This window comes from Gopherus flavomarginatus, chromosome 11 (genome assembly GCF_025201925.1).
Source record: "Gopherus flavomarginatus isolate rGopFla2 chromosome 11, rGopFla2.mat.asm, whole genome shotgun sequence".
NCBI classification, from domain to species: Eukaryota; Metazoa; Chordata; order Testudines; family Testudinidae; genus Gopherus; species Gopherus flavomarginatus.
Window position 1 is genome coordinate 32,973,516 of NC_066627.1, and position 20,730 is coordinate 32,994,245.

Sequence of the window (20,730 nt, forward strand, 5' to 3'; positions counted from 1 at the left end):
ATTTTTTGGAAGGGTTTCCCTGCATTCTGAAATATGGAACATTTGCCTTTCACTGACACTTACTATGAAACATGTGATCCAAATGTTCTTCTAAGACTAAAAAGTGGATAGAACAAGTCCCGTAAAATGATTATCCACACCGCATATAACGAGTATCTAGACAATTCCAGCCACTGTAAACTAAATAACTGGAAAAATATTATCAACATAACTTCCCATAACTTTTTAGTGGATATAGTGTCTTATAAAAAAGGTGTAATATAGACAGTAGTGCTGTTTTAGACATCTATAAAAATTTACTGGACAGCTAGGGAAAAATGGTCATACTTCACAGATCTGATGCACATAAAGGGCTCTATCTCAGACCTACTCTTTTTGGAAAAGTCCTGTAGAGGTCTAGGAAGTTTTAGACCCATATTACAGAATATAATTCTGGCTATAATTCAGGATATAATTCTTTATTAGACTCCTACAGTGTGGTTCAAGAACTAGAGAGTATTTCTTTCCTGAGAATTACTTTTAGAGTATCTACAAAACAATTGGTTTCAACAATTTATAAATTCTGTAGGGATGGAAGGGATAATCTCTTAACTATAAAATATAGTGTTGGGAAAAACTTAATCTCTTTTTCAGCTCTGAGGGCCCACATCTAAAATAAACAGTAAACTCATACCTAAAAGAGAGGCTTCCAGATGTTCTCCACTTAGGAAGGAACAATCAGTTGCCCACATAAAAAATGAGAAATGGCTACCTAGGAAGAAGTACTGTGGAAAGGGAACTAGGAATCATAGTGGACTCTAAATATGAGTTAACAGTGTTGCAAAAAAAAAAAAAAAGTGAACATCATTCTGGGATGTATTAGAAGAAGTGTTGTAAGACATGAAAAGTAATTCTTCTGCTCTATTCCATGCTGATTAGGCCTCAGCTGGAGTATTGTGTCCAGTTCTAGGCACCACATTTCAGGAAAGATGTGGAGAAACTGGAGAAAGTCCAGAGAAGAGCAACAAAAATGATGAAAGGTCTAGAAAACATGACCTATGAGGGAAGATTGAAAAAACTGGGTTTGTTTAATCTGGAGAAGAGAAGACTGAGAGGGGATGTAACAATTTTCAAATACATAAAAGGTCGCTACAAAGAGGACGGAGAAAAATAGTTCTCCTTAACCTCTAAGCATAGGACAAGAAACAACAGGCTTAAATTGCAGGAAGGGCGGTTTAGGTTGGACATTAGAAAAAACTTCCTGTCAAGGTGGTTAAGCACTGGAATAAATTGCCTAGGTCGTCTGTGGAATCTTCATCATTGGAGATTTTTAAGAGCTAGGTAGATGATAAACACCTGTCAGGAATAATATAATATGGTCTACATGATACTTAGTCCTGCCACGAGTGCAGGGGACTGAACTAGATGACCTCTCCAGGTCCCTTCCAGTCCTATGATGCTATGTGCAATGGGATCTTCCAAGAGAGGGAAAGATAACGGGCAAGGGACGGGCAGAGATAAAGGATAATAGACAATACCATGCTTATTAGGACCAAATCACTAATGTAAACAAAGATTGGGGTGCTCCTGTAAACTGATGTGTTGTTGGCCCAGTCAGCCCTGCTCTGTACAACCCAGGGCTGCCCAGGGGAGGGAGGAGCAAGTGGGGCAATTTGCTCCAGGCCCTGGGCCCCACAAGGGCCACCATGAGAATTTTTTTGGGTCCCTGGAGTAGGGTCCTTCACTCGCTCCGGGGCTCACGGGAAACTCTCGCAGGGCCCGGGCCCCCAGAGTTTCTTCTGCTCTGAGTCTTTGGCTGCAATTCGGCGGCGGGGGGTCCTTCCACTCCGGGACCCGCCGCCGAAGTGCCTGGTCTTCGGTGGCAATTCAGCGGCAGGGGACCCCATGCCCCCTGAATCCTCTGGGTGGCCCTGGTACCCCCCCTCCTCTCTCCTTCCCACCCTCCCTGCTTGCAAGTTCCCGCATTACCTCTTTTCCCCAGGCTGTTGGAGGAGGGGAAGTAAGAACAAAATCACTCCAGGATCGGGGGCGAGTCAGAGTCAGAGCACCCCTCCCCCTGGCATGTTTCTGGCTTGCTCAGCCACGGTCCCCAGCAGCCGAGCCCAGGCAGGGAGTGGAAGTCGCCTCCCCAGCCAGGCTTTCTCAGGCAGCTGCTGGGCTGCAGGGCAGCAACTGGGAGGGGTTGGCATTAGAAGCAGCTCCCTCCCACTCCCCACCTGAGCTCCCTTCTGCCAGGAATGTGCTGGGGGAGGCAGGTGCAGAGGGAGGATAGAGTGCCCCCCCGCAGGTAATGTGAATCAGGGAGAGTGAAGTGGCCTCAGGCTGGGTGCAGGGCACAGGGTTTCCTGGGGGGAATGATGATGATGGCGACATGTGTCCTCCCCTTTAAATTGTGCCCCCGCCCACTATGGGGAGGCACCAGTTGTCTATGGGGCGCCCTTGGGGGAGGGGGTGGAGTGGGGGCGGAAAGAAGAAGGTAGGGCACGGCCTTGGGGAAAGCGGTGGGGCTTTAAGGGGAGGGGCAGGGGTCAAGCACCTCCCAGGAAATCAGGAAGTCAGCACCTATGGCCAGCGGGGCCCCCCCTGCAAGGTTCCAGCGACAGGTGCCAGACTCTTGCGGGAGCCCTCCTCAGGGTTCCAGTGACAGGCGACAGCCTCGCGCAAGGGGAGAGGGGTGCCTGGCTGGGGGGTGTCCCGTTTTCTCTTTGGGAAATATGGTCACCCTGCCGCTCCCAGCTGCCACGGGCAGAGGGGGAACCCCACAGCTCCCAGCCACCATGGTGGCGGGGGAAACCATGGAGCCGCAGCAGCAAAAGTCACAAACAGGTCACGGCTTCCGTGAATTTTTGTTTATTACCCGTGACTTTTAATAAAAGTAGCCATGACGGAATCTTAGCCTTGATTATAGGTGCGAGAGCATGACTGGTACTGGGTGTGAAGAGGGCATCAGGAGTACAGCAGAGTGGGGAAGTGAGAGAAGGAAGAAGGGGAGAAATTGGAAAGGGGAATAAGGGAGACAGCCCACCCCAGGGAAAGGGAGGGAGGATGAGACTGAAAGAAAAAACATGGAGGAAAGGGAAGGAGTGAAAGAGACTGTAGGAGGGGGTGAGTTAATGCTGTTCTGTTGATCAGAGAGAGGCTAATATCCAGAATATTGTGTGAGGCGATTCACAGCCACCCACTACGTTCTGGTCAACAAGGGAAAGCAAATCCTTACCGTTACCTCCCCAAGCTCACCGCCTGCTCCCATTACCCCTTCTTCTCAGCCTCTGCTGCTTCTGATTTCCAGCTACCCACTCTCGCACCTCTGTGGGGCAGTCCACCTGGGTTTCATGACAGAAGCCCCCCGTGTGTTTGCCCACTGAAATCCTTAAATCCAACCCTGGCCTCAGAAAGTCCTGAAACAGCACAAGCCTCAGGCTTGAGCTGTAACCAGCAGAGAGGGAGGGAGAAATGGGGACAGCGGTCGGGGGAGACAGGCACACAGTTATAGAGGATAATCATCCAGACCCCCCTCAGCAACACAATTTGGATAGTGGGGGGTGCTGAGAGCTGTTGACCCAAACTGTAAACCCCATATACATGGAAACCACTTCACGCCAGGGGGTGCAGCAGCACCCCTACTTCCAGCACCTATGCTCAGGGGTTAACGGGAAAGGGGGGCTCAGCCCCCCATCCTCTGTGATACCTGGGCAAGCTCTCCCTCTCCCCTTCTCCTGCAGTACATGGGGGAGCAGCTGCCCCACCGCTCTCCCTCCTGGACTGGTCCCCAAGCGCTCCCCCTTCACGTGTCTAGTGACTTTAGCCCCCACCCCCTAATGCAGGCCCTCGAGGAACTCCAGCGCTCCCTGCTCCACGGCAGCCGGTGCACGGCGGGGCTGCGCGGGCACAGCGTGGAGCAGGGACTGGCTTTGCCCATCCGCTCCGACTGGCAGGACACAGTGGCAGGGCCCGGGTGCTGCCCATGGGGAGCGCTCCAGAGGCAGGTGCGCTGGAACGAGCGGAGCCCGAGCACAGCTTATGGGCCAACCTAGCGCCTGCTAGCCCGGCCCCCTTTCGCGCAATCAGCTCCCCCGCCCCGCCGGCTTTGATTGGAGCTGCCGCCCTCCCTGGATGACTTCATGGCAGCCCCCGCCCCGGCGCGCTGCTGAATGAAGTGTTGGGGCGTCGGGAGCAGGCGAGGGAAGCGCAGCCTGCCAGGGGACACATCCGGCCCGCCGCGCCCGCTGGGGAAGGGGGTGCCATAGGAAGGCGGCGAGTAGACGCTGGGCAGCTGCTGCCAGTGTCTCCTTCCAGCCTGCCGGCGCCTCTCCCAGGGACTGCCGCCGCCGCAGCCTCCATCGCTGCCTCCTCCTCGGGCTAACCGCTCTCTGCGCTCCGCCAGCCGCCTCGGTGCCTGCATCGCGCCCGGGGGCCCCGGCGGCAGGTGCCTGCCCATCGCTCTTCGCCCGTCCCCGGAGCAGCGAGCAGCGCCCTCCTCCCAGCTCCCCCGGGGAGTCCAGCAGCCTCCCGCGGGCGGGGCTGAGCCCCTCCGCCTCCCGCCTGCCCGCAGCCCCCATCTCGCCTCCCCGAGGCCCCCGCAGTAGCCAAGACGCCGCGGGCCGTGCTCCGAGTGAAGAATGGGGCGTCGAAGCTGCCCAAGCCGCAGGCGGCAGCCGAGGCCCCCGGCAGCGCCCCCGGCCCCGGGCTCTTCATGGAGCGCTCGCAGAGCCGGCTCAGCCTGTCCGCCTCCTTCGAGGCCCTGGCCATCTACTTCCCCTGCATGAACAGCTTTGACGAGGAGGACGCGGGTAAGGGGCCCGGCCGTGGGGCGGGGAGCCTGGGGCGCTGGAAGGGTGTCGGTGGGGCAGGCGGGGAGTGTAAAGCACGAAGAGGATCAGGAGGGTGCCCATGGGGGAGAGCCTGGCCCGAGGGGAGGGGACCATGCCTGGGGCGGAGGTACAGGAGATTCTGCTTGGGGGCAGAGGGACCTGAGGGGCATCAATGGAGGGCAGGGAAGAGAGGGCCAGTGCCTCTGAGTCCAGAGGGGCTGTGAATGGAGAGAGGGGGAGGCAGCTAACACATGAATGAGGGTGGGTGGGTGGGTGAGGTAGTCAGTGAATGAATTAATGGGGGAGGGCCAGATAGACCTGGCAGAAATAGTGAGGCAGCTCAGGACATTGTGTGTATGTGTTTGAGAGGATGGGGGGAGAGTGATTGAGAGTTCTAGCTGTGTGTGTGTGATGTCTCACACCAACCCTGGAGCTGTGCTGTAGAAGCACTGATGCCAAAGAGGAGTGAGCACAGCTGGTGGCTGTGACTCTTTCAGCCATGGGGGTGGAAAGGCTAGGTTTTCCGGTGTTTTAGCAGGAGAATGTGAGACTGTGATGTGTTGGCTCTAGCCCTGCCTGGCTCAGCTGAGGAGTTGGGGTGTGACAGAGACCCATCCACTGATTGCCTTCCCTAAGCCACCTACTAATGGCTGCCCAGTGCCCCAGCACGTTTTGTGACATGGGATTAGGAACCTGCATTAGGGTGAGGGGATTAAAAAGAGAGTTTTTTTGCAGAAGAAATACACTCACTCTCTTCTGGTTTACATTGAAGTCAATGTCTTCACAAACGAATGGTGCAAGTCTTAATCCTTCTGTTATGCTCAGCTGCCTTCCAGAGAGGATGGTGAATGACGGTACTTTAAACAGAAAAGGCATCTTCTGCTGTACATTGTGTCCAAGCTTCAAGTGCTTTTCAAAGTGAACAATGAACTCTTCAGACTAAATACACTAATCTGGTAATATTTAAATAGCTCTTTTAGAATTTAGGCAGTAATTTATCCAGATTTGCAAATATAGTCCCTGCTCTGTAGTGTAAACCAGACAAGACAGAATGCTTCAGGAGAAAGGGTAATTAATAGGGAGAAACATGAAGGCGAGAGAATTCAAGAGGTAGGATTGGACAGGAGAGAGAGATCATTGAGAGCATTCCAGGCATAGGGGACAGCATGATAGAAGGCACAAAGCTGAGTGGGAAAAGGATGTGTTAAAATTAGATTACATATAGAGAGTAGGATATAAGCATGCTCTTCAGGCCTATCAATTTATTATGAAAATGTGTAATGATTTGCACTGTACGCACAAGGTTACTTTCTGGTAATATATTTTTAATCTCTTTTATTTGTAACAAATGTAGAGATTGTTACTTAAGAGGCAGATGGGTATTTTAATACCTACCATCTTGGCTGCATCTCTCAAATATCAGTCTTGTAAATTCATTCCAAGACATGCAGCTCCCACAGGAATAGATGGGTACATGTGCAAGTGAGATGTCACACATACAAAATGATTGTTTTTAGAGGAATCAAAGTAAAAATAAATATATAAAAGTCAAAGTTATTAACTTCTATCAGCATACAAGCAAGCCTGGAGGAGTGGAAGGAGGTTTTAGCATCCTCCAACTGAATATATTTTAAAATGCTTAAAATCCTGCATAGAAGAAGAGGTGTGAGATCTCAACAAATGGTTTATTTGCTCTTCACAGTCAATTTGATTGTGACAACTAGAGGACCATGCAAAGCAATAACAGGAGCTTTGAGAAGTCTGTATTGTTGCTTCAGAAATTATTTCTAGTGAGACACTTTGGAGCCCAAGAACCTGACCCATTGACTTGAACAGATATTTCCTCACTGAAAGGCTGACTCTGTTGTGTCTGAGAAGACTGATTCTTTAAGTGAACGCACCTTCCTATTCCATCATCTACAGATATATGGTTGTAGTCAGAATTTTATTTACTTGATCTCATTCCTGAACAATCACTCATGAATGTTAGTATTCCAGCCTATAAAAAGATATGTCTTTGAATTCATGAAATCTGCAATTATGGCCTCATCCTTCAAGCGCTTATTACTGGAGCACTGCTTACTATCCTGAGTTAGCCCCATTAATCTTAATATAACTACTCAGGGTAGGAGGCATTATGGTTCATAATAAGTATTTGCAATATTGGCCCTTACTTTAGAAATATGAATTTGTATTAATATTTTTATGAGTACTGCAGCTATTTCTACTGGTGGTGTCAGAAAGGAAAAAGTGACATTTTGGATTGTTGCTTCTTTCACAAAAAATACAAAAACATAAATAACAATTTTTTTAGGACCATACATATTTTGTGGAAATTAGAGAAATCATAAATAATCACATTGTGACAAACATGAGACTATAACATTTAGATTTAAGCAAGCTTCTGTAATTCACAAGATTCTGACCAGATCTGATTGCATTCTGAATTCTAATTTAAAAAAAATAATCTGACACACAGCACAGAGTAATGGATACTGCATTTGGCAAAATATCACCTGTAGAAGATGACAACAGAAAAGAGATTGACCCCAGGATATGAAGAAGGGGGGAATGCTGACAGAGCAAACAGCACAGAATAATGGATACTGCATTTGGCAAAATATCACCTGTAGAAGATAACAGAAAAGAGATTGACCCCAGGATATGAAGAAGGGGGGAATGCTGACAGAGCAAACAATCCACTTTGGATAAATTTATCATCTATTTTGAATGAAGATGAGACTCTCTGCTGTACTAGAAGGGAGTGTTCTTATTGAGGAGGAAAAGTTAATAAATGGCAAAGTTTAAAGGAAACTTGACATACTGTATTCCAAAGGAAAGAAGGCTCTTGACCCCAAATCACCATCAAGTTTTATCACTTGGATCAGATTAAAATAATTTGGGAAGGAAATTCGCTAGAGCTGCCCTGGCCTTCAACACAGCGTGAAGTGGAAACATAAATGGCACTACTGAACCTAAGGGCTCCTGCATTGCTGGCTTCAGCTGATTGGCTAGAGTTAACACTGGCCTGGAAAAGGGACCAGATTTTGAACTTGGTAGGTAATAATCTTTAAAAATGCTTTTAATTGCAGAAGATTTCCCCTCCTGACTTGGGCCTCATTTTTCTTTGCTGTCCATGTTCTGGGCATCAGCTGAATTGCGTTCATTTCTCTTGTGTCTGCCAATAATACGTAGGCTGCACTCTTCTGATGTTTCAAAGCCTCTGCTGTCTTCTCAGTGATGAAATGGGTACAGAAAAAGCCTCAGTCCATACTAATCTATGCAGGGGCAGAGAGGTCAGGGTCCACAAGATGCAGATAGACATCCAGAACTTCTAGTAGGGAAACTGCTCTCTCAGCTGAACGGTCCCTGAACTACATCCTATGCCAGGGAGATTGAGTGACCTGCAAATATGCCTTTCTGCATGCAGGACCTGTTACCGGTTTCATGGGTTTGAAAAGGTGTGAGGTAGGAAGTGGTGCTGAAATTTGTATTCCTAAATGGTATCAATAGCTGAGGAGTAGCCAGACTGATCCAGAGAAGGATGCCCTAAATGAGTGACAGGGTCTTCTCACCATTAAGATACAGCAGTGCTGTAACATGGAGAAATTACTGTCTAGAGTAAATCGCATAAGAGCTATGGGTTACCAACTCTTTTAAACCTAATAAATGTAGCTTTCCTGTACTTTCTATTGGTCAAGTGTAGCAGTCCTTATTCAGTCAAAATTTCTATTCATGTCAGTGGGGACAAGAACTTCAGAACAGGGGTCTTCATTATTAATGGTCCTATATCATCATTATAGTTGATAGAAGTGTCCTGATCATTGTACAATTATAAAGCAATAGACTAAAAAAAGCGAAATAGAACAAATTATAGTGAAGCTTGAATTTTCACATTTGTGCATGAAGAGCTTTTGCTCACCTCTATCACAATCCTGCGCCTGCTTGGAATGTTTTTGAAGCTAGTTGAGTTCATTGTGGTAACAGCCGTCTAAAACACACACAAGCAGTAATTTGTAGGATTGGGGCTTTAGTTTGCATTTACCTTGACTGCAAACACAATCATGGTCATGGCACGTGTAAATTAGGTGCATTTTTATGTGCTCGTCTTTGAAAATGTGAGCCTTAATCCAGAGCATATACTTATTAATATCAAGATAGAAATCGTAATTGTACTACAGCATGATGGTACATTTTTCCTGGCATTGGCTGAAATTAAACATTATATATCTTTGTATCCATGTGGCAATCTGTTGCAAGATCCTAGCTTGCCAAATGGAGAACTAACGCAAGTGAATGTGAGTTAAAAATAAAACTTGTTGAGGATAGAATAAAGTACACAAATTAACTCTGACCAAGAGACAAAATGGTTGCTGCTGTCAAAATGTCAAACTGTCTCCCAAAATGTTGGTAAATCCCACCCTCGCTTACACAGATGCTAGCTCAGGAAGCAGTAAAGTTATCCATTTCTTGAGACAGCCAAGTCCAAGCAACTATGGTGCTGCTGCTTGTACACAATGTCATAGACTGACAGCCACTATTCTATTACCAGCATATGCTTTGAAGAGAAGCTAAATGAAATGTTAATTTAATGGAGCTGTAAAAACAGAGTTAAGACATATTGGACTAGAGTAACGTGATTGCTTTGGGCTTGTGGGGAAGTCTGTAATGTCTTTGTCTGGATTGGGTTGGCTGAATGTCTCTGTATTGTTAATCATTAAAATATGTATAAAATTATGAAATAAAAAGAGCCACTGTGTGTTCTAAAGTTCTCATTGATATTTTCAATTCCAGTGCTGTGCTGCAATTGAATACAAACAATTTTTATAGAAGATGCTAATTGTTTGTTAATATAAGTGAATTCCATAATGTGAAGTTCATTTTTGAGTTCATATGGGCTGGTTTGGCTTCTCTTAGATTGCCTTGGAAAGCTGTGGAGAACCCTATAAGCTTCCTCTTACAGGGTAATTGGTCAGTGCTCTATTATGCAAGTGCTATGTGTTTATGGTAATAGTATGTAAGAGGTAGCGAGAACATCTGTGCGCTGCATGACTGGAATGGTAATTTTAAAATCCCAAATGTGTTCTTAATACATGTCAGACTGAAGTCATTGTCTCTTGATTGTAGTACAGTGACATGCAAAGCCTATTGTTAACTAGGGACTCAGTTATGCCTATGAGGCACTGGCGATAATCCAGAGATGCACTGCCCCAGACACAAGAAATTCTGATTCAAGTAAACTGAATTCCTTCTGCAGCTCCCCAGTGTCCATGAGTATGCTGTAGGCATCGTCCCTCTCTATAGGCCTAGCCAGCTCTGGATGAAATTTTTAGAACAAAAACCATTTTTTTTTGTCAAAAAATGCAGATTCAGAAAGTAAATTTTGCCAAATTGTTTGTTTGGTTTTTTTTGGGGTGTTTTAGGAAAGAAAAACCCTAACAAATTCTGAAAAATCTAAACATTTTATTTCAACATTTTCAAAACAAAATGTTTGTTTTTCAATTTGAAATTTCTTTGTTTTGAAATTTCCTTTAATTTTATTTGTAAACATTTCAATGTCTAAAAAAATGCTTAAAATCTTAACATTTAATTTGACCCAAAACAATTTTTTCTTCAATTTTTCCATTGCCAGAAATTTCAAATTTTTGTGATATATTTTTTTTCTAACCCAAACCAATTTTTTCAACTTTTCAAAAGTGCCAACAACCTGAAAAATCTGTATTTGAGGATATCAGGGAATCCTTAGTGCCCCAACTTTGCTAAACTTTTTTTGAAAATCTCATGTGGATTTCCTTTATAGCAGCGTAGCTACATTTAGAGTCCATCTGCACCTATTACACCTGTTTGAAAAGTGCTAGTGAGCGTTAAAGAGACCAGTACAGAAGATGAAGAATGCTGATTATACACTTTCATTTGAACCCCAAAGCTTGGGGAGGAGAAACCTTTCCCTCCATGATGTCTCTTTATGTGGATTGTTTTGCTGTCAGTTTACTCTAAGTAGGAGATCCTGTCCCTGAAAATCTTTCTAACTAAGAGCAGCTGTTTTCCCACCACTTCTAATTCATGTAAAATTAATTCTAGTGCAACATTTGTTAAGTCAAAAGCACAATTCTCTGTGAATCCTTTACTCTGCCAGGTTTCTACATGAGGACGAGCGGTGAAATGCTGTAACTACTTTACTTCAGCATCACTATTTGGCAGAATATATGCATCTGCTTTGTGTAGAGAGGAATTAAACTTAATTGGGCCAGTGGTTTTGAGGAATAATTTATTTGTACAATTATTTTTTTGATATTCTGAGTTATCCTGCCCATATTGCTGAGTGCTGTGGGCTAGATTAGAAATGTGCACGTTTTAATTTAGAAAACTGAGTTGCTAACATGTTTCAGCACTGCAGTTTGACATGGCATTTGACAGGTTTACACTAGGCTCTGATCACTGCAATCTTGTCTTCTGCAGATAAATCTTGCAGCACCACGCAGGGCACTTTGAAATGCCATTAGAACACTTAAATAAGAATGTCTTCTCCTCAGAACTATTTATACAGCTTCAGACTCTTGGATTTATCTGATAAAACACCCCGATATAACCCTCACCCCCAAGTGATGTTTATCAAATAAACACTGGAAAAACACCAAAAATGGTTATTTGTATCTAAGGGTACATCTATACTACCCTCCGGATCGGCGGGTAGTGTTAGATGTATCGGGGATCGATTTATCGCATCTCATCTGGACGTGATAAGTCGATCCGCTGATCGACACCTGTATTCCACCTTGGCAGAAGGAGTAAGCAGAGTTGACGGGGGAGCCGCGGCTGTCGATTTGCCGCCGTAAGGACGGCCAGGTAAGTCAAACTAAGATACTTCAACTTAAGCTACGCTATTCGCGTAGCTGAAGTTGCGTATCTTAGTTCGAACCGCCCCGCTAGTATAGCCCAGGCCTAAAAGTTTATGTACGTAGAGCAGTAATGCAGACTACCGGGATATGATTCCTAAAGCACACTAATGTGTTGATCTTTGATTGGTCCATCCATGTAATGTTTATAATATACCATACTATAACTATTTAGAAGACTTTGAATGTACGTCTACCAAAGTGATATTGATACAAGGTTCTGTTTTGCCGTCTGAATGAAGGGGTGAAATCTAAAGTGTATAATCTGTGAACAGATGTAAAGACAAGGGAGAATAGAGCAGCCATTGATGGCTAATTTGGTATGTAATTGCATGTACAAACTGTCATAGTATAATTCCCAGATCTGAACCTTAGCGTCCAAAATATGGGTACTAGCATGAATTTCCCTAAGCTTAATTACCAGCTTAGATCTGATATGCTGCCACCAATCAGGACTTAGGTAGAGCGCCTGATAGACTCTGGTCTCCCCCAAAACCTTCCCTGGGGACCCCAAGACCCAGATTCCCTGAGTCTCACAACAAAGGGGAATAAACCATTTCCCTTCCCCCTCCTTTCTTCCTCCCAGCTCTTCCCACCCTGGGTACACTAGGAGAGAGAGACAGATTCAAGCTCCATGAATCTAAACAAAGGGATTCCCCCTTCACCCTTCCTCCTTCCCCTCACCCAGGGGCAATACAGATTCAAGCTCCGTGAATCTAACACAAAGAGGAAATTTATCCTTCCCTTCTCCCCACCAATTCCCTGGTGAGTACAGACTCAATTCCATTGAGCCTCAACTGGGGAAAAAAATCAAACAGGTCTTAAAAAGCAAAACTTTTAATAAAAAGAAGGGAAAAAAAAGTACAAGTTATATTTGTAATTTAGATGGTAAATATTACAGGGTCTTTCACCTTATATACAATAGAAAGAAAGCTTTCTCCAGCAGAAATACAATTTAAAATACTTTCACCCAAATACACATTAAAACTCTACCAGCCAGATACACAGTTGCAAATACAGAAAAACAATTAAAAAGACTAAACTGCCTTTCTACTTTTGTACTTACAAAATTGGAACAGAAGGTTAGAGAGCCTGTAGGTATGTGTGGTCACTCTCAGAGCCTAGAGAGAACAAAGCAAAACCCAAAAACTACAAACAAAGGCTTCCCTCCACCGAGATTTGAAAGTATCTTGTTTCCTGATTGGTCCTCTGGTCAGGTGTTTTTTTGGTTCCCTGTTTGTTAACCCTTTACAGGTAAAAGAGACATTAACCCTTAACTATCTGTTTATGACACAAACTAAGCACAGAACTGCACACACGTTTTGAGCATCTAGCTGGCATAGTAATTGGGCAGCACATTTTATTTATTTGGATTTGTAAAATGATAAAAAGCACCCATATAAAGACCTGGGGAGCTCTGTTATTGTGTAACGCATACAAATAATAAAAAACTCAGTAGCCCCACCCCCCAAACAAAATCACGCCACAATCAAATCAGTCAAATCACAATGGCAGTCAGTACCCCATTTTGTCTCAGCCCTTCTACTCTGTTATGCCATTTTACCCAAACACTGAAAAACTCAGCTGGCTTTGCAGAATGCCAGTTGTCTGTAAAATGCTCTGAGTGATCAGCACCGGTTATAACAGGTTGAGAAAGATTTTACATTTTTTCCCCTGTCACTGAAAATGTAATTGACCTACAGGAATGCACGTTCATATCTATGTTGCTTTAATAAAATATGGAGAAATACTACTTTAAACGGACAGGCTTGTGCTGCCTTTAAGCGTGGAGTAATGCAGAGACGGTGTAGAGTAGTTATCAATTGTTCACCGTCAAACTGGCAAGACATGTCAAGTGCAGTCCCACAGGGGTCTGTCTTGGTCTGGTACTATTAAATATTTTCATTAATGACTTGAATGATGGAGTAGAGAATATGCTTATAAAATGTGCAGCTGACACCAAGCTGGATGGTCTTGTAAGAACTTTAGTGGCCAGGATTAGAATTTAAAAGATAACAATAAATTACAGAATTGGTCTGAAATCAACAAGAAGGAATTCAGTGAAGACAAGTGCAAAGCACTACACTTAGAAAGGAAAACTCAAATGCACAAATACAAAATGGGGAAGAACTAAATAGGCGGCTTTACTGCAGAAAGGGATCTGGGGATTATAGTGGATCACACTGAAAATGAGTCAACAGTGTGAGGCTGTTGTGAAAAAGGCAAATGTCATTCTGGGATGCATTTATAAAGGAGTGTCATATGTAAGAAATGGGAGATAATTGTACTCGACGCAGCACTAGTGAAGTCTCACCTGGAGTATTGTGTCCAGTTTTGGACTTTAAGAAAGATGTGATGAAACTGAAGAGACTCTAAAGAAGAGCGACAAAAATAAGGGGTTTAAAAAACATGACCTTTTGAGGAAAGGTTGAAAAATTTGGCATGTTTAGTCCAGAGCAGAGAAATCTTGGGTGTGGGGGGGATGTAACAGTCTTCAGATATGTAAGAGGTTGTTCAAGACTGTGATCAAGTATTCTTCCACGTCGATGAGGTTAGCACAGGTAGTAATTGGAGTAGTTTGCAGTAAGGGATATAAATGTCAGATTAAAATGTTGTTCCTAACTACCAGGATAGTTAAGCAGAGGAACAGGTTACCCAGGGAGATTATGGAATCTCATTCACTGGGAGTTTTTAAAGAACAGGTTAGACAAAATACCTGTCAGGGATGGACTAATATACTTAATCTTGACTTGGAGCAGTGGACTGGAATCCATGACCTTTCAAAGGCCCTTCCAGACCTGCATTTCCATAACTCTATAAACATATACAATAAAAAAACCTCTTCTAATGTGCCTTGTCATCAAGGCCTCATGAATTCTGCTTTACTTTGTAGATGGTTTCACCAGCCAAAGGAGAATTCCATGGCAGGGGCATTGCATACCATCACCCACAGCTTAACTGCAGCATGCTTGAAAACCACCTACGTAGTATGAACTGGAACTAAACTACAGTTGGTGTGTCAATAACAGAAGTGTATGTAGAAAGCAGTATTAGGGTGGATGCTTCCCAAAGAACCTGCAGAAAGGGTGCTTAGTCAGTCAATTTAGGGCCTGTGTTATACATGTCCTTTCCATAGTGTCATATCTGCAGTTATAATTTCAGTAGACTGGTATACCTTGTCCACTGTGCTCACCACAACAGTGTAAAAACAGACATAACTGTCATAACTGTGTCTATTTACAGCTCCTGGACCAGTGTGGGCATGGATTTTCTGTCTTCCTTATGGCTAATTGTGGAATAGCAACGTTTTTCGTCTCATCGCCCCTTTGGCAGTTACTAGGCCGCTCTGTGTTTGGTTCCTTCTTACAACTTCTTTCCCTCTGAGCCTCACTGCATGTAGAGTCACCAAAAAGTTCAAATGAAAACCAAGTCTTAGTGGCCATGTATCGGGCCTTCGGCAGTAATCCTTTCCCTTTTACTCCTGAGACTTAGCTCACCCCTCCTGTGAAGGGATGTAGAAGAATGCAGGCCCACCCTTCTCTGGGTTCCAGTCCAGGGCACTTTTGATAAGCAGCCAGGGTCTGTTTCTTATGTTCCAAATTCTGGTTCACTGGGCTACTTCCTCTCTTTTGCCTGTTGGCAGGAGTCTGTCACTGAGGAGTGTTCTCCAGTCCTCTCTCCCTGGAACTTCATCTTTCCTTGCAGCTGCCCCCCCGGCCTGTTGCAGAGGAGCTTTGTCAGGGCAGCTAGCCTCACTGAGAGCGGCCTGGAACACCTTCACCCCTGCTGTATCTGCCTTCTCCCTTCAAGGCCAGTCCCAAAGTATACACTCCTGTCTGGAGCTCTCCTTTGTTCTCCCCTTTTGGCCTTGCGGTCCTTCCTCTAGTTATTGAAACCACCTGGTCTGCTTGTCCCCAGCTGGGTCTAATCCTTAATGAGCTGTCTCCACTTCAGGTGCCACAGAATGGATTTACTGGCTTTCAGCTTTCCTATTAACCCTTTATTGCTGGGCATATGCTCCATCCTGGCCTGGGCCACCAATTCAGGGTTCCTTCTCTGTGTTGATACACACAATATTAACATCTTGAACCAGATATTCATATGGACTCTTCTTTGCACATTTATGTTTTGATAGGATTGTCAGGGAAATAAGAAAGGAGAAAGACTTTTTGCTTTTTAAAGATGAGATTGATTTCTGGCTGAGTGGTATATTGCTGAATAGTAGGATTATTATAGACAAGGTAGAGTAGCTCAGCCAATCGTTCATGTCTCTGACATTTACATGCTACAGTCCCATTGGTTGAAACCCTCTCTCTTAACTGATGTAAAATACGATAGGCCTCCAGTCTTGCATGTGGTTTGGAGTTATTGGTGGTTTGGGCTGTGTTTTTAAGACGAGAGTGAGCTTGTATTAGCATTCTCTCTGTAAAATCCTACTGGAGAAAAGGCACAGATAGCTAGTCAAGCTCAATCCTATATACCCCCACCTGTGGCTTACCCTGACTTGTTACACTGAGGTAAAAACTCTAGTGTGCATAGTTTCTCCTAGTATTTCACAAGAAGACAGCTGATTCAAGTTAGCTCCCTCACTGAGAGAGAACTCCTTTTTTGTCAGTGAAAACATAGCCTTGTTTTCAGACAATAGGAATTTTACTATGCTTTTTATTTTAAATGTTGAATAGCATGAGCTTGTAGGGACAAAACTTGGAAAGGTTGAGACAAAATGAGTTACACCAAGGAAGGGACATAAAAGGCAATAGGAAGAGGTTCTTTAAATACATTAGGAGCAAGAGAAAGATGAAGGAAAGTGTAGGTCCTCTACTTACCCAGGAAGGAGAGCTAATAACTGATGACATTAAGAAGGCTGAGGTGTTAATGCCTATTTTGCTTTGGCTTTCACTGTAAAGGTTAATGGTGATCAGATACTCAACACAATTAAATCTTAAACAGGAGAGAAGAAACAGGTCAGAACAGGGATAGAACAGGTTAAAGACTATTTAGATAACAGATGTATTCAAGTTGGCAGGACCTGATAAAAGTCATCCTAAGGTAACTTGAGGAACTGGCTGAAGTAGTCTCTGGACTACTCGTGATGATCTTTGAGAACTCATGGAGGATGGATGCGGTCCCAGAGGACTGGAGAAGGGTAAATAATATCCATCTTCAAAATGATGGCAAAAGCAGGACCTAGGGAATTGTAAACGAGTCAGCCTGCTTTTGATACCTGGAAAGATACTGGTAAACAATCAATTTGTAAGAACCTGGAGGATGATTGGGTTATAAGGAATAGTCAGCATGGATTTGTCGAGATCAAATCATGCCAAACCGACCTAATTTCCTTCTCTGACAGGGTTACAGATCTACTGGATTGGGGGGAAGCAGTAGACCTCATATATCTCAATATTTAGTAAGGCTTTTGACACAATTCCACATGACATTCTCATAAGCAAACTAAGGATATGTGGTCTAGATTCAATTACTATAAGGTGGGTGCACAACTGGCTGAAAGACCCTACTCAGTGAGTAGTTCTCTGTCAAACTAGGAGGCTCTATCTAGTGGGGTCCCGCAGGTGTCAGTCCTGGCTCCAGTACGAGTCAATATTTTTATTAATGACTTGGATAAAGGAGTTGAAAGCATACTTATAAAATTTGCAGATGACACCAAGTTAGGGAGGGATTGCAAGCACTTTAGAGGACAGGATTGGAATTCAAAATGTCTGACAAATTGGGGAATTGGTGTGAAATCAACAAGATGAAAATCAGTAATGATAAGTGCAAAATATTACATGTAGAGAGGCAAAATCAAATGCACATCTATAAAATGGGGAATAACTGGCCAGGTGTAGTGCTGATGAAGAGGATCTAGGGGTTATAGTGGATCGCAAATTGAATGAGCCAACAATGTGTTGCAGTTGCAGAAAAGGCTAATATAAGTCTGGGCTGTATTAACACGAGTGTTGCATGTAAAACACAGGAGGTAATTGTCGCACTCTACTCAGCGCTGATAAGGCCTCCACTGTAGTACTGTGTCCAGTTCTGGGCATCACGTTTTAGGAAAGATGTGGACAAACTGGAGAGAGTCCAGGGGTAAGAGCAAGAAAAACAATAGAAGGTTTAGAAAACTTTACATATGAGGAAAGGTTAAAAAACTGGGCATGTTTAGTCTTGAGAATAGTCTTTAATTATGTTATGAGTTGTTAAAAAGAGAATGGTGATCAATTGTTCTCCTTGTCTGCTGGAGATAGGACAAGTAGTACCCATCTTAATCTGCAGCAAGGGATATTTAGGATTAGATATTGGGAACAACTTTCTAACTATAAAGGATCGTTAAATTCTGGAATAGGCTTCCAAAGGGTTGTGGAATTCCCAGCACTGGAGGTTTTTAAGAACAGATGGGACACACACCTGTGAGCGGTGGTCTAGGTTTTAGTCCTCTCTCAGCCCAGGGAGCTGGACTACATGACTTCTCAATGTCCCTTCTAGTCCTACATTTCTGTGATTCTATGATCCTGTAGCCCTTTCTCATGTGAAGAATCTTATCAAAGCCAATGGGACTATCCATTTGAAGTAGCAGGCTTTGAGTTAGGTACAGTAGTTCAAATAAATTGAGAAAGTGTGTTTCAAATGCTGCTCTGAAAACCAGGAAAAATAATGCAGAAAGTAGATAAACAATCCTATGTTCAGTCTTGCAGATAATAGATACTGTATCATTTTGAGATTTATGGGACTGTTTCTGTTAAAAAGCTTCCTCATGCACTTTAGAATAGATCGCTGCCAGGTTGGTCAAATTCCAACATCCAGACAGTTTGAACTGGCTGTCAACTGCAGTGATAACTGTGGTGAACTCTTAACAGCCAGCCACTTTGTGAGCTCTGCAATTGGCCATGTGGTTGCAGCTTGTAATAAAACAGACAGTGTCAAAATGCTACACAGTATGAGGACATTTCCATGGTAACAGTAAAAATCCCATGGTACCTGTTCTTATGTTGTGGTATCAGCACAAGCTACCGTGGTTATACTTTCTTTCTCCATGTGGGACCTTTAAAAATTATGTGGTAATCTGATGGTATTTTTTAAATAAGAGTATGCTGATGATAGTTGAGACTGAGTTCAAAAAAGAAGCCCCCTCTGGATTTACAGGTGACTTTACTAAGGCAAGTGTTCCTGTTATAGACACACTGATTACCACATTGTATTAAGAACAGCTGTTGTTTCTCTTTTATCCTGTACTTTAAAATGACCCTGTGTCTGTGGTCAGGCCTCTAGGAAGGACATCTGCTGTGTACCTGGGTGGCTTGGCCATTTGGATCCCTAGCTCTCACTTATTTGAGGTGCAGCTCCAAGATCACTCAGTGTATGGAAACATTCAAGTCATCTTTCAGATATAATCCTTTTAGTCCCGATAATGCTTTGCTTTGTAGAGGGTTAGCCACTGATTTCCATAGCAGCCTCACAGTGTCTGATCTCTACTGATATTACTATGTGAGATCTGTCAGCTGCATCTGACACTGTTGATCATCAGGCTTTTTCTTTTGAACAGAAGCCTGAGGTCTTGGGGTAGAATTTTGTACACACCTCTCCTGGTTTCATTCATTTTTTAATCAGTGTTTTATCTTGACTATAAATAATTCAACCCACTTGCTACTTTTGCATACAAAAAGTCCCTCTAGGATTCTCCGCATCCTCCTCTGTATTTATGCGTTTCCTCCAGGTCTTATTTTCCATTATTACAGTCTATTTTTTCATTTATGCAGAAGATACACATTTATTGGGTTTGTATTCCTGACTCTTGGAAGACAGTTCTCTGTATTGCTGATTATATTGGCAAGCTACTATCCTGGATGCTGCACAGTCACTTGTTAAGTGTATAGCATAGATAAGCAAGATGTTTCTTATGTGACCCCTTTTGTTACAGTCTGCAGCCATTCACACAATAACACCTGTCACTTCTGTTTGCAGTCCTAATACCATGGTGACTGGCAGTCTAAGTACAATAGGATAGATCTCATCTCAAAGGGGTGGACTGTGTACTCCATAAAGGATGACCAGACAGCAAGTGTGAAAAATCAGGATGGAGTCGGGGTTAATAGGAGCCTATATAAGAGAGAGACCCAAAAATTGGGACATCTGGTCACCCTAACTCTATGTGAGCAGGAATAAAAAAAGGTTGATTTCCCAATTCTGTGCATGCACAGATGTGCACTTAATTTGCATGTGCAATTAGCAGTTATTCATCTCACTGGCCATCCATATTTGCATACACAATTATCACAACAGCTCATGCAGGTTAGTTTCCATATCTGTTTACCTAAGTGTGGTGAGAGCACATCTCTTTGCATGTGCCATTGCACATCCAGGGTCTGATTCTCATTTATGCAGTGGCCCCACTACACAGCTGTGGCCTTGTGCGGGAACAGTTATGCTCACACAGTTTTAACATCTAGTCTCAAGCGTTTTACTTGAAAGAGGGACGATGCAAAGAATTAAATAAAAGGTTGAAGAAAGCACAGCTTGAAAAAGAGGGAAAGGACAGTTCAGTTGAGCTTCTGATCAGACCTGTTCTTCTGGGCTCACTTCTGCAGACCCTCCATTCTTTGCTTTGCAGACTTTCAGGGCACCAAGTTAGAAGCTTGTTTTTTAATCTGTTTCCACTGAATTCTCATCTGCTGTCTAATAACAGGCAAAGGCCACATTTGTGACCCAAGTACCCTCCATCTGCAACACTCCTGGTCCAGAGGCTTTTGTTTCTTCCCCCTACTCAAACCAACCAAAAGGCAGCAAAGCATTATGCAGCTTTTGTATGGTGTGGTGTCAGCCCTGTTCCTCGGACTCTCAAGCAGCTGGCTAAAGTCTGCCCGATTTATACCTCATGAAGCACTGAATTCAATAGGGTCAGTCAAGACACACAGATATGGGAATAATTCTGTTGGGAATAACACCAGGCAAACTATTCCTAGGACATTTTAGCTGGTGAATTTGGCTTTCTTTGTGTTCACAGTCTGTTCACTGGAGCTGTCTGCTGC

General features: G+C 43.9%; 1 protein-coding gene across 2 annotated transcripts in view; it reads left to right on the forward strand.

Annotated features, from left to right (window-relative positions):
- RIMS4 (regulating synaptic membrane exocytosis 4) overlaps window positions 1-20,730 on the forward strand; it is a 178,722-nt gene that overhangs the window by 88,742 nt on the left and 69,250 nt on the right. The window contains exon 1 of one of the 2 annotated variants that reach the window (XM_050917464.1): window positions 4,175-4,790. The exons of the other annotated variant lie outside the window; for it this stretch is intronic. Within the exon in view, the coding sequence (XP_050773421.1) occupies window positions 4,694-4,790 (97 nt within the window). The 5' untranslated portion in view covers window positions 4,175-4,693. Of the gene's footprint in view, window positions 1-4,174; window positions 4,791-20,730 lie in introns of those variants that run through there. 2 annotated transcript variants of the gene reach the window in all.